The sequence below is a fragment of the Sinocyclocheilus grahami genome, unplaced genomic scaffold, assembly GCF_001515645.1.
Source record: "Sinocyclocheilus grahami isolate Dianchi unplaced genomic scaffold, SAMN03320097.WGS_v1.1 scaffold747.1, whole genome shotgun sequence".
NCBI lineage: Eukaryota > Metazoa > Chordata > Actinopteri > Cypriniformes > Cyprinidae > Sinocyclocheilus > Sinocyclocheilus grahami.
The window spans coordinates 515112-529360 of NW_015505926.1; the positions used below are offsets into that span (position 1 = coordinate 515112).

The 14249-nt window shown below is 37.7% G+C and overlaps 1 protein-coding gene across 4 annotated transcripts in view; it reads right to left on the reverse strand.

Annotated features, from left to right (window-relative positions):
- Positions 1-6398, reverse strand: part of LOC107560881 (protein FAM19A1-like) — a 43013-nt gene extending 36615 nt beyond the window's left edge. For 3 of the 4 annotated variants that reach the window (XM_016245158.1, XM_016245155.1, XM_016245157.1), the window contains exons 1-2: positions 4637-4889; positions 3618-3747 (exon numbers count right to left, since the gene is read on the reverse strand). In XM_016245158.1, coding sequence (XP_016100644.1) covers positions 3618-3747; positions 4637-4645 — 139 coding nt within the window. In that variant the 5' untranslated portion in view covers positions 4646-4889. Of the gene's footprint in view, positions 1-3617; positions 3748-4636; positions 4890-6365 lie in introns of those variants that run through there. The other variant, XM_016245156.1, reaches the window with a different exon arrangement.
- Between the last annotated feature and the right edge of the window lie 7851 nt (positions 6399-14249).

Consider the following 14249-nt stretch of genomic DNA (forward strand, 5'->3'; position numbering starts at 1 on the left):
ACATTAATATGTGCAGTTTATACTGCACAACAGTCAATACTGTATAAATGAAAACATATGCTCTCATAAACCTTGACCTCCAGGGAAATTCAAATACAAAATTAAAATTCGCAGTATAAAAAAATACATTTTCGCAATGAATGCAAGCTCAATTCATCAGTTTGTGAACAATACCGTTTTGCAATTTCCTGCAGTGATTTTGGTCACTAGTCACATTGATGGTTTTAATGAAAGCAACGATACCACAACAATTCATGACCTGTCAACCCTGATACTCAGGACAATCTACCAGCCTCAAAGCACTCAATACTTAAGCAAATATCTCTTTGTAACACAACACACACATGCACACACTCCCACCCTCTCCAAAGCCACAATCTCACCCTGACTGGAAAAAGCATTACAGTTAGATATCACACTTGTCATAACATCAGAAATGTCGACATAATCACACAAGGTTTGAAAGCAGAGCAGATGTTGTCAGTTTGGCTGATCTTTAAGCATTTTTTTCTTATATGATTGGCAGTTTGAGAGAATGTTTGCTGAGCTTGATGTTTTTACAACATGCAAATGCATCCTGGAGCTACTACAATCGGTGCCGGTTGTTTGTGTTTTTCATATAAGACAAGTGGTAAAAGGAAATGGCTGTGAAGATGTAGTTTCAGAAAACATTGATATCTCAAATTCCTTCCTTTGGAAATGAAGTAGTGCAGAAAATATGACCATAAATTGACATCTTTTGGAGAAATCATCTCTTTGGAGCAGAATGGGGACTTAAATATGAATTATTCAGTGCCTCTTTTTATACGCAGTCAAGAAACATCTAAATGCCTCAGTATTGTTCATCTTTTGAGAGAACATATGGACACTTAAATGTAATCTCTGTCCATTCATTTCATCCAGCACCAAATGTGAATTTTATGCAATGTCACCAAAGCTCATAAAAGCCCAATCTGTGCAGTTTGTTTATCTGCTTTGATATTCAGATTTAGGGTAGTGGAGTCCCAGAGTGCTCAGTACTGGTGAGCCAATATATAGCCCTCCATTTAGGATGAACATGTGATTGTTAAGAAATACTACTGTGCTCTGATAAGTCTCTTAGCTGGAGCTCAATTGTTTAATCAGGGCTAGCTTTCCTAACATTGCTCTATCTACACTACTCTATAATACATCTAAATAGTCAAAGTATTTGATGTCAAAGAGGCAAAACTCCACCGACCTTCTACTTTGAATCAAGAATAGCATGTACCTCTGTAATTGTTCTATAGTCTGTACAATAAAATCAATTCCAATTCAGGATCCAATCCCACTAAAGTGCCTCTAGCAAGATTAGTTAAGGTAAGTGGTACGGTCTCAAATTGCTTTTAGCCCTCTCATTTGAAGGTGTGAGGTTACAAGAAGCATTTGTGCTCTGTTTCAATTGAGGTGAACATTAAAACTACCCCAGACCGCCGATATATTAGATAAACAGGATTTTCTAATAGATTTACATTCTGATAAAAATGTCTAATATCCTCTTGACCCGATGTGTGGAAGAAAAACTGTAATTTTTATACTGTGATGGGCACAGGGTGCACAACTTCTCTCACTCTGTTATTCATTCATCATTCCTTCATGTGCATATTATAGTTTATTTGAGAGAAAATTTCATTTGTAGTCATCACCCTAGTTTTTATTTTTATTTTTTAGTTCCCTAATTTAAAGTGTTAGCACAACCTGAATACACTATTGTTGAGAATGCAGTGTACCTGTAGGTATGTTTGAACCTGAACAAATATTGAAAATTCCTCTCACACCCCCAGGTGCTTGTAAACTTGGCTGACCATGAGGTCAGAGAGCAGTTCTCAGCTGGTGTTTTGCATGTTCTGATAGGGATAAAAAACAAAACTAAAGACAAAACAAAAAAAGTCTTTGTTAAATGGAAATAAAAAATACATCTAACCATATAATTGTGCTTAATTAGTATAGTAATGTATGAACTTGGAAGGAAAAATTGCTTATGTTAAAAGACATGACCAATGCAAATTTATCGTCCATTTACAGATGGTAAAAGCTAGTCAAATTAGGCAGAGTTACTTGACATGCCCTTGATGTCAAGTGCTTGACTCCTTGAAAAGCATAAAAAAGCCTCTGCAAACCCGACATCATTAAATACAGACCAAAATGTGTTGTGTGCAGTGAATTACTGGGTACCGAGAGCTTGAAACCATCAAAACAATTCTGCTACTGTGTTGGGTTGCCACTTGATAAATGTCCAAATCTGGGTCCTGCAGCAATGCCATGTTGAGAACCACTGTGCTAGAAATCCATCCCCTGTGTGTCTACTTTCCTGAATCAGAGTTGCACCAATGAGAATTCAACTAAGAAAAGGATTTGTTGAAGTTGTGTGCACTACTTAATAATACACTGCCTAACAAACCAGTGATTAAAACCTTCACCTGCAATTAATTTTGATTGTCCGCCATGGTGGATTAACCAATGGAAGTAAACAGCAGCAAAAAGCCCCCACACCATCTTCCATTTGCAAGTGTCATATAGAAAAGGATATCAAAAATAGCTTATATATTATATTATATTATTTTATATTATATTATTGTTTACATTTTACTGTACATGTAAAATATCTAAATACTGTATATATTCTCATATTGTTATTGTTTATTTTTCTTTAAATATTCTTTGTTGAATTATTATCATTATGAAAATTCTTCAGATTAGCTGCTCTCTTAAAGGGATAGTTCACCCAAAAATGAAATTTCTGTCATTAATTATAAGACCTACGTTCATCTTCAGAACACAAACAATATTTTTGATGAAATCTGAGAGCTTTTTGACTCTTCATAGACAGCAACGCAACTGACACGTTCAAGGCCCAGAAAGGTAGTGAGGACATTATTTAAATAGTCCATGTGACATCAGTGGTTTAACCATAATTTTGAATAATTGAGAATACTTTTTGTGTGCAAAGAACAGCTGTTTATGCAGGGTCAGAAAGTTCTCGGATTTCATCAAAAATATCTTAATTTTTGTTCCGAAGATGAACAAAGGTCTTATGGGTTTGGAATGACATGAGGGTGAGTAATTAATGACAGAATTTTCATTTTTGGGTGAACTATCCCTTTAATTTCTTTATAGGAATTGGACATTAAGAACAGAAAGTTTGTCTGTCGTCATCATTTTTGGCTTTTATTCATATAGAAACACTGATCAAAGCACATATATAGAGCACATCAAAAATGGTAAACACAAACTCAGACATGCTTGCTTGAACTGTGAGAACCAATGAGGTTTGTTCTTGCATGTCACACAAGCATGTCTGAGCTTCCGTTTACCATATTTGATGTGGTACATCAATGTGCTCTACTATATGTATGCGCATCAATCAATGTTTACATGGGGGAAAAAAGCCTAAATTGAATCTCTTCGTCATATATAGCGATTGTTTCCCTTTAGAAAATTTGTATTAAACTGCTTGATTTATATACTTTTGCAATCTCTTTGTGTTCTTTTTGATGCATGAAATCTTTGGTTGTGTGGACTTTCAGATTGAGATTGATAAATCATGCTGATGTCAGAGTGAACAATGAGGCAGGAGATGAAGAGAAGGAAGGACTCACCGAGGATCTGTATGTTGGTTCCGGGTGGGGCCAGGTGCTGCTGGATGGTCTCATAGAAAGTGGCCTCACACATGAGCAGAACTGTCACACTGACCCACACCCACACCAGCCACGACATCCCAACACTCCTCTGAAGATACACAGAGAGAGGTCAGTAACTCACACACTCGCTTTTCATCTCTCACTTCCATTCATTCTTTTTTAAGTGCTCTGAATCCATGAGGTCCATTCAAACCTGGTATTTCTAATTAAATCTGAAAAAATATATATTATTGTTTATGCAAGTCTGACAGAACTTCCTCACACTATAAAAAATGATTAGGAATTTGTAAATAAAGCTATCATTTGAGTATGCTTTACAGGTAATTACTATTTCAGTTTTTATACTTTAGTATTTCACATTTATTTCAGTGTTGCTTTCCATTTCTTTGTAGTTGTTTGTGAAATGCACTAGCAAATTCTGTGTGAGAAATTGACCAAATTTTTTTCAGTGCAGAGAAAATCTCGCAGATCCAATCTGCATGTAGACAGACTTGCTTTCAGCCTCTTAGTGTGTCTATCTGGCCACATTTAAAGATGAAAGTGCCAATCGGTTTCTTTTCCTCAGCCACCTGACAGTCTGGCTCAATCCTTGAGTCTCCAATTGCTTATTCATATTCATAAATTAGAGTTATGACTAGGCTGTCACATTTTCTTCAGTTATCCACATAGCATGCACTGAAATTAAATGTCAGACTATAACACTATAAAAACTTCTGGAGAACTTATGAAAAGAGTCAGCCATTCAGTCTCATGGCATATACTTCATAATGTAGGCTATAATAATAACTGAATGCGAGATCAGATAAAGGTATTCATGCTGATCTTTCAGTGCACTCCTTTTTCACAGAAAAAAACAACCATTTTCCTTGCATCAAGGTAAAAACATGTTATACATTTGTTTTCTGAACATTTCTATTGCATCAGCTGCATGCTGATACTTGGTAAAGAGCCAAACAAAGCTGAAACAACTACTGTACCTGTATCATTCACAGACAGCTTTAGGAGAACTCAACACTTTGTCCTCAATCCATCCATTGTGAGGTGTCCAGATATCCCCGCATCCAGGTATTGTCGTCTTGTAGAAACTCTCAGTTCTTCTGGCTTCTCACTTTGAAGCCTGAAGCTGAAATCAGGGACACTGTAGGACAAACAAAGAGCGAAAGAGAGAGAGCGCTATGATTCAAGCACGGCAAACCCGCTCTTCTAACACTAGAATCGCCTCTTCACTCCCCTGAGCCACAGAGATGATTTTCCGCTTCACATTTAAACACAACTGAAGGGCGGTACTCTCTCTCTCGTCCTCCCTCCCTCTTTCTTGCTCTCTCTCTCTCTCGCGTCACTCTCCCATTCCATCTCTTTCTCTCTCACACACTTTCTCTCTGTCGCTTTCTCTTAGTCCCTCACTCCATCTTTCTCTTCCTCCCTCCTATTGCACGTAATAATTTTTTCCCAATACACGAGAGCTCCTAGCTTCAAGCTATACATGATCTCTCATCTAAAACCTGCCTTGATCTAGCAGTCACTGGAAACTGGGAAATGATGCCGGGCATTTGTATCTTAATATATCGTTCCAATGGGTTATGGTGAACTGACATTTATCAAAAACTTTTTTTTTCTTTTCTAGCGCAACACAAATCCCCCCCTTGAGCAGTATTTTTCACTCAGCATGCAAACAGATTGTGGTTGTGATCTCAGTAACTGTCAGGATTTCAAGCCCCCTCTATCCTCAGCATGTAATTGAGCCCAGACCTTGACAGACCTTGACAGACCTGGGGTGTATTCCAGAAAGGACGTTCAACAAACTCTGAGTTTCCAACAAAACCCACTTTCTGGAATACACCCCTGGAGTCACTTGCTTGTCACCAACAAATTGCAGTGTTTTGCACAATAAAACTCTTTTTTTTCTCTTTAAACTAAACCAGGTTACAGACAATAGACTTCCTTCCAATTAGCTCTTTTAAAGGGACAAGCATTAAGTGCAGAAACTAGTGCAGAATGTATCGTTTCAATTTGAACTTTGAGATTAGAAAAAGGAGTTGTTTTGGAAGTGTACTAATTAATTTGAAAGACAATAAATCAATTTTCCAACTGTGATTTTTAGAGAGTCTTTGGCCACTCAGACTATCCTCCTCGCTGTGCATTAGGATGATATAGACTCACGTCCACTTCCAGGCAGATTCCTAACATCTCCAGATGATTGGAACATCTTAATTATTGCCCTGATTGTGTAAATGGGAATTTCCAATGCTTTAGCTCTTTTCTTACAGCCACTTTCTGTTTTGTGGAACTCAACAGTCTTTTGCTGCACATCAGAACTATATTCTTTGGTTTTTCTCATCCTGATGAATGATTAAGGGTATTGGTCTTCACAATTACAACAGGACGTCATGGCTGGAGTCTGGACAATTTCAAAGTGTAAATGTGAATGGGAAAATACTTCAGTTATATTTTATTCAGAAGAATTTCTAGGGGTGCTAACAATTGTGGCCAATGTGTATTAAAAAAAACAATGTACTTCCTAATAAGGTTTCACCCCCACTATTCATCATATACAGTGGGTATGGAAAGTATTCAGACCCCCTTAAATTTGCATGTATATACTTGCACCATTAAAATGTAAAATTACAAATTAACAAAATGACATCCAAATAATATGTTTTATCAACCACAGATCATAGCTGCAAGGTGCTTTAAAAGAGAACTTACCTCAATCTGTTCCACCTGGGGTAGCCTGTAATGGGATTTGATGCTCCTTTATGAGTTTGTAAAGCAGACCTTCAGACCATGGTTATGTGTTGTGAAATTGCTGGAAACCATCACTACCATGGAGAGCTCCCACTCAGCCTGCCTACTGACTCCCTTCCTGGCCAGCTCACTTCCACCTGCTGGCTGCTGCAAACCTGATATCCCTCCTACTAAAGACTAGTCACTGCAGTGCTGCTCACATGAGGGAGCTGCTTCTGAATAACATGTATCTCAAACAGACACTGTTTCCCTGAGTGGAGTTTGTCTCTTCCAGAGCAACAGCTCTATACAGCCTCTCGCTTTAGAGAGTAGTTCTGCCAAACCAGGGCTCCTAAAGCTGTCTGAACTGAGACCTTGAGCCACTCTCTGCCAGCTGGATTTTTCTTCACTTTTCTTGTAAAGTCTGAGTTAAAATTTTGGACAAGCTAGAAAGTACAAGCACAGTTTGTGCTAAAGTCTTAATGTTACCCACTCCCTTTTAAGTCCATGTACAACTTCACCCAAACCAGATATAATTGTGAAGAGGGTTTTAGAGCTGTCTTTGAAATAGTTTGAGTGCTTACCACCAAGTAATGTTCAACTTCTGTCAGAATCTGAATAAAAATGTTCTTTAGTCCTGTTCCATTCTTTCCATTCCATTCGGAACATTTAATTATTTAAAACTTAAAACTAAATTAAAAAATTTAAGAATTTTCCTGTAATGGAAAACTTGCACCAGATCTTTTTATTTGTTTGTTTGTTTTGGCCAATATATCATTATATTTCCATACATCTCCAGTAGCTTTCAAGCCTGCAATGCTGTTAATTAGTTTAAACTAAACTCATGGACATATTTTTGTACTTATCTTTGACACCTCTACACCTCTATTCATTCCATACCTCTTAATATTTTGAGATTTTATCACTGTTCATCTACAATTCACAGAGGTCTTGTCAGATTTTCTTAAAGATTTTCTCTTATTTTCCACATACTGTACATTATTGTTTCTCCTCTATGCCCCGCCTTTCTGAAACGTGTTGATTTTTACAAAACTCATCGGCCTGAAAAGAGAGGTGTGCTCTGATTGGCCAGCTATCCAGTGCATTGTGATTGGCCGAATACCTCAAGCGTGTGACAGAAATGTTGCGCCCCTTACCATATTGTGATGCCATGTCCCGGCCGGAGCAACGAGACAAAAACATTAAAACCCATTATAAACGAGACATTTGTTGCATCCAGTGGGGACATAATTACGGATTATAATGACTTATACTGTCTTTTTACGCATTGCGTTGCATCGCGTCGCGCAAACATAAAACCATGTCTGCATTTGTGATTGGAGAAATTACAAACAACAAGCGCTACTCTACACTGCTCAAAACTCGCGTTTGAATCATCAGTGGCAAATCCTTTAAATGAAAACGTACTTACAGTCTGTGAGTCAAAACAGCCGGCATTGTAGTCTACTCTCCCAGGATCAGGAAACAGTCCTCCATAAAATGTGCTGCACACATCTGAATATTTGGGTTGAACTGTTCTGGAACAGTGTTGTAAATACAACTTAACCACTGATTTCTAGTCGTGTCCTCTTTTGGAAGACTAAACAAAGTAGTTTCCCTTTCACAACGAAACAAGGCATCACACATGGCAGCTTTGAGTGAGCGGAGGCTGGCGGCTAGATTGTGCGGTGGCTGGCGGACTTGAGAACGGTGTGGCCGGCGGATTCGATGAAGGAGTGTCCGGCAGGCTTGCGGCAACCACATGTGATGACCCCGGGCTGGACTCCGCTTCGTCCACGGTGAAAGCCGAACCGGCGATCCACAGCGCGAAGTTGATGTATTTCCTCAGCGACCAGCATGGATCAGCTCCAGGCATGACGAAGCGGATATCGTCCTCTTTTGGAAGGCCAAACAAAGTAGTTTCGCTTTCACACCGAAACACACAGCGCCTTCACGACATGGCGGCAGCAACAATACTACAGCGAGAATAAAAGTTTCGCCTTCTTTCTTTGCGGGAACATTTGGGCGGCGTTATGCAACTCTTCCCACATTGTGACGTAGATATGTGGGGGCGTGTTAGAATGAGCCGTTTTAGGTAGGCGTGGTTGACTCTTAACTTTTATAAAGAATATCTCTTTGGATTTGAGACTTTAGTCTTTGCAACTTTACAGATCTTCTTTATGCACCAAGAGTTTGTAACACTCCAAAGAGAAAGGAAAAATTTAAATTGCATCATATGACCCCTTTAAGAAGGCTGAAACAATTTTAGGGAATGTTTCTTTCTTACAGCGTTTTTTAAAGATCTTATATAGAGTAGTATCATGTTTCTAGCTCATCATGTTTCTAACTCATTTTTTATTTAGTTTTTGGAGTTTTTTATTGTGAAGTGAAACTCAAGCTGTGTGCTATAGCTTGGGTTTAATATCACACAAAAGGCTTGTGTTTTTGGTTAAGGGTTGTGATCAACACGCTGTGTATGAGGTGTTTATGAGGTAATATGCTTTTCTGTACAGTAATTAGAAGAAAGTTGCCACTTTTTATACTGTGAATTTTGTGATGAAATGAAGTGTGATTAAATGACATTTCGAAAATCTACAGTTTAATTTAAAAAATTGTATTAGAATGAACTAACTACCATTAAATATAAAAATATAAAGAATTTAAACTATGTTCTGAAATCTCTGGACTTTTAAATTGCTAGAGAAATCTTTATGAAGCTTTATTCTGAGAGCTGCACTTTTATTTTAGGAAGATAAACCCGGTGAGATAATACAGCATCAGCATCTCTCCTGATTCCCTTGTTACCCTCAATCTATGGGAGGTGTGTTTAGAGAGACAAAGCACCAGGATATAGTCGAGCGAATACAGGATCAGGATGTAATTCTTTGGGTAACACTGCAATAGAGACATTTCAGCAAAACCAGGGGACCATGTAAGACAAATCCCAGAAGCAGTTTTGAGTTTTGAGTTTTGAGGAAACTAGAGAACTAGAGGCGTTTGAGGGAGAAAAAAGAAAACACAAAACAGAAATGTGCTTTAGTGCTGATAAAGCAGGATTTTCCTAATGAGCTCTGTGAAACTTTTAAATATTTACTCCTTTTGGGGTGTGATTGATGTGGATTTTAACAAAAGGGAAATCAAAGGAAATGCGTATGTCAATACTTCCGCTGCTTGTGGGAGAATTGAATGTCAGTCTTATGAGAATATTTCTGTATGGAATGGAATTAGATTGAAACTCATTATCTCATGAGCACAAATCTCTCTCCTCTGATTCTTTCTAATGGCTGACAGTTACATTTCACAGTGAGCCTGCCAGATGCACTTCTAATACAGTCTGTCTCTCAGCCGATTCTCCCATCAGTGACTTCTCCTACCTGCCCTGAAGAGTTTACTAATGACAGCAGAAAAAAACACAGCTTCTCTCTTCCCTCCAAACGTCCTTGCTGTGCATATGCTCAATTAGAGAGTATATTTTTAATGGTATGCCAGGGATTTGCATCACATGTGCATTTGTATCTCGTCGGCCACGTCAACGTCATCCATCTGAATCTGGTCCTCTCAATAGATTTGCTTTTTATATTCATTAGGGAAGCTGGTGGACAACAGGTGAATTTAAATGGACAGTTTTGGTGTAGGAGTCTCTGATACGACATGATGAAAAGTCTGATTAAACATCTCATATCTGCACATCGTGTCTGACTGAGCGCATTTGGGTCAAGAGGGCACAGTTTAATAATTTAACACGTTTTAATATCTTGTCTGAGAGAAACATGGCTCGTGGTTTTTCAGCCCCATATATTCAGTCCGTCTGCTGAACTCGTTGACAAATGATAAATAGTCATTTATCCTGAAGTCGCTCTAGTTTATTCTATACTTTCTGCGGCGTAAAAATGCAATGTTCATGAACTGGGGACCTCTGTCAAGCAACATTTTGAATGACATAAAGCAGCTCTGAGAAGCACTCACGCCGCATGACGTGTGAGACAAGATTCTTGTAACTGTGCGAGAACGTGGTGCAGTATGCAATGTGCAGGTGTTGTCGGCAGTAAGTGAGTTAACCGGATATGTGTGGGCAGGGCTGTCCTTAGGGGGGTGCAACTGGCCCCGTGCTTGAGGGGGCCCCGCGGCGAAAGGACCGAGCGACACAACCCCCCCCCACGAAATGCGATCGCGAACGGAGCGGAGCTAAGGAAAGCAAGATGTTCTTTTTATGAGCTCCAGGCATCTGGCACCTGCTCTGATCTCTCAAGGGAGGGATAGATGGCCTGTGGGCCTCACACTCACTTCCACACACTCATCTGACCACATTGCACATCTCACTGACAAGTGGTGTCTGAGAACGGATGAGAGGGACTTGATGTAAAGAGAGAGAAAGATGGAAGAGGCTTGGGGGGGAATGGGGACTTGAGGAGTAGTGATGCGCCAAGGGCAATTATGTGATGGATGATGGAAGGGATGAGTTTTTGGAGTGATTGTCAATGGCCATTTTAGCCGGTACTGGCAACTGATAATCCTCAGAACCATGGACAGCGGCAGCCTCCGTTCAGCACCGCTGCTGAGTGGACAGCTCCCGCATATACAACAGCTACTGTAGACCATCAGCTCTAATTGGTTGCGGCTCAATCGAGGAGAGATAGCAAGTATGAGCACATGCTGTACGTTAATAAGCATTGCACTTTTTCCTTTGCTGGTGTTCCCACAGGTGATGAATAAGAATGTGGTTGCACAGAAGAAATAGAGCGCAATGAATCCTACACAATCGGGTCAATGACAAATAGGAGTGGCCACCATAAAGAAAAGAAAATATCATAGAAATGTACTCTTTGAATTCATTTTGTTTTTGTATGGTTTTGATAAAAACATTTTCAAGAAAGGTAAAAATCTCATGTGGGGTAACCTTCAGATTATAATGTATTTTGTTTTTCTCTTATTTGTGACTGTTCATATTAATGAAAATATTTTTTATGTAATGTAAGAAATATTTTATACTCCATATTTTACATCCTGAACTAACTTTGTCATAAAAAGTTACAATTATCTGATATTCTAAGAGATTTATTTAATTTATTTTGCAGAGGTCTTCTCTATGATATCATTTCCTGTTTTATGTGTTTTTTCTGTAGCACTTTGACTTGTTTTTACATGAATTAATTTTTTTAAGAAATAATAATAATTATAAATAACTGTTAATTAATTATTAATTAGGCTTTTTTTATTTTATAATATCAGGACAGTTGTATCACCATAACATTTTTTTACAATAAAAATAACATCTTGGCTTTTCTAAAGAAATTTATATTTTTAAGGATGCATTAAATGAATCAAAAGTGACAATAAATACATTTATAATGTTACAGAATATTTCTATTTCAAATGTTATTTTTGATATTCTATTCATCAAAGAATCCTGAAAAAAATAGTATGGTTTGCACAAAAATATTAAGCTGCATTCAATAGTTGCAAATGGTTTTCAGCAATGATAATAATAAATAAATATATTTCTGCAGAATCATGTGACCCTAAGATTGGAGAAATAGCTGCTGAAAAGCTTTGCCATCACTGGAATGAATTACTTTTTTTAAATTGATTTAGAAACAGTTATTTTAATTTGTAATAATATTTCTCAATATTACTGTATTTTTGATCATATGAATAAAACAGATTTTTAAACTATTTAAACAATCCTACAGACTCCAAACATTTGTTCTGTAGATACATAAAAAGAAGTGTTAATTCAAAAATGAGAACATGTTCATCATAGTAGAGGTGTGTTCAAGTAATTTTATGAATAAATAGATCCTGACAAAAAAAAAAGGCTCCACGTCATTTACCCAATCACAGGGTAAAGCGGTAGTATCTCACACCTGCTCCACCTCTGCTCCAATCATGCCTTAGAGCCCAAGTTTATCCACAAAAAGAGTTTTCCAGCTCATATCACATCACACCACATTGCCTCATCCTTGCTATTGAGTCTCTCGATTGCTGTCATTTTTGACTGGCCCAGATAATGTGCTTTAATGGACGGTCCACAATGGATGCCCTTCTTTTAAAGCATTTGAATGCGCAGAGCACTTATTTGGGAATTAATGGACCTAGGTGCTCCATTTCCAGCTGAAAGACAGAAGCAGGCAGATGGAATGGAATATGACTGTAGATGTTCTGTGCAGAATGCTGATGAACATCTCCAGAGAGAGCATCTGCTCCAGCTTCTGGCCTTCGCTCCACACTAATGAACCTTAAATCAGATGCCCTATCAGGCATTGTCCTGTGGGATATCACATTTCGTAGAAGGCATACTGTATGTTTATGAATAATTCTCTGTGTAATGTTATTCAGGTGCAGACTAAGAGTGAGTATATAAGGACTTTTCTCATGTCACATTGAGGGAGAGCTTTGAGAACGATGTTTGTTCCGCCATGTGGTGTCCTTTGAAGTTGACTCACAGCTTTGCCCTCTCGCTTGGACTCGCATCTAAATGGGTTTTGAGAGGCCTGTGAAAGTGAAAGACACAAAGTGATTTGAGCATGTAAGAGGTCTAAGTGACATTTTAAGATCACATGGAGTGGACAGGGACACTCTGACACTGTTTGGCATAGATGTTTTGATGATGTCATAAGATTGGAAGTGAAGCTTTTTCTGAGATTGAAATGCAGTCTCTAGAGTCTTTGTTATTCACGCTAAGGGATTTTTTAAACCTCTGCATGAAAGTGCATTTAAGATGTTCAATAATATTAGAATGCACTCGGGAAAATGATTGTGTGCTGAAGTAAAAACAGCAGACAAGATTTGGTACTTTCTACTGTGAATATATTTGTTCAAGTGTAAACTTGAAAATATTGAACACACTACATATGTACTCAATTCAAGTCTGTAGAAATGAAAACTGAAAAAAATGTTTTGTCAAGTTTAATGGTTTGTTTTGTGAAGCGTTGAGCTTGTCTACTCAAAAAGTGAAGATCTGTGTGTTGGTAGGTGGGTGTCTTATTTCTTAAAGGGGTGCTATTATGCTTTTTCTCTTTTTCAATTTTAGTTAGTCTGTAATGTTGCTGTTTGAGCATAAAAAAGATCTGCAAAGTTACAAAGCTCAAAGTCCAGTTCAGAGGAGATATTTTATTCACTTGAAATCACTTTTCAAAAACTACAATGAACGACTCGTTTGGACTACAATGCATATTTTCCGGGATTTGTGATATCACAAATACCGACGAATGGGACGAGGCCTGGTTGAGCTGCACTAGAGAAGGCAACGAGTGTTATCACTATTAGCATAATAGGACCTCTTTAAACCTACTCTACCATTCAAAATTTGTTTTAGTAGGATTTTTTTTATGTTTTTTGAAAAAAGGCTCTTATGCATTTATTTATTAAATGAAAAATTTTGATGCATTTATTTATTTATTTATTTGATGAAAAATTTAATTTAAAGAATGGTTTTCTGTTTGAATATATTTAAAGTGTAATTTATTTTTGTGATGGCAAAGCTACATTTTCAGCGTCATTACTCCAGTCTTTAGTCAGTGTCACATGGTCCTTCAGAAATCATTCTAATATGCTGATTTGGTGCTGTTGTGCTGCTTAATATTTGTGTGGTAACTGATGCATTTTCCCCAGAATTATTTGATGAAATATAACATTCTAAATATCTTCACTGTCACTTATAATAAATTTAATGCATCCTTGCTGAATAAAAAAATATATATATATCTTTTTTTTTTTTTTTTTTAATCTTACTGACCTTTTAAATGGTACTGTATTTTAAGGTCATGTTGTATCAGTTTAAACAGCATGCTTTCAGCTCTTCACATCACTGGGCGGCTTGAACAGCGATTTAAAGAAAATCTTATTTTGTACAGCAATTGAATGTTT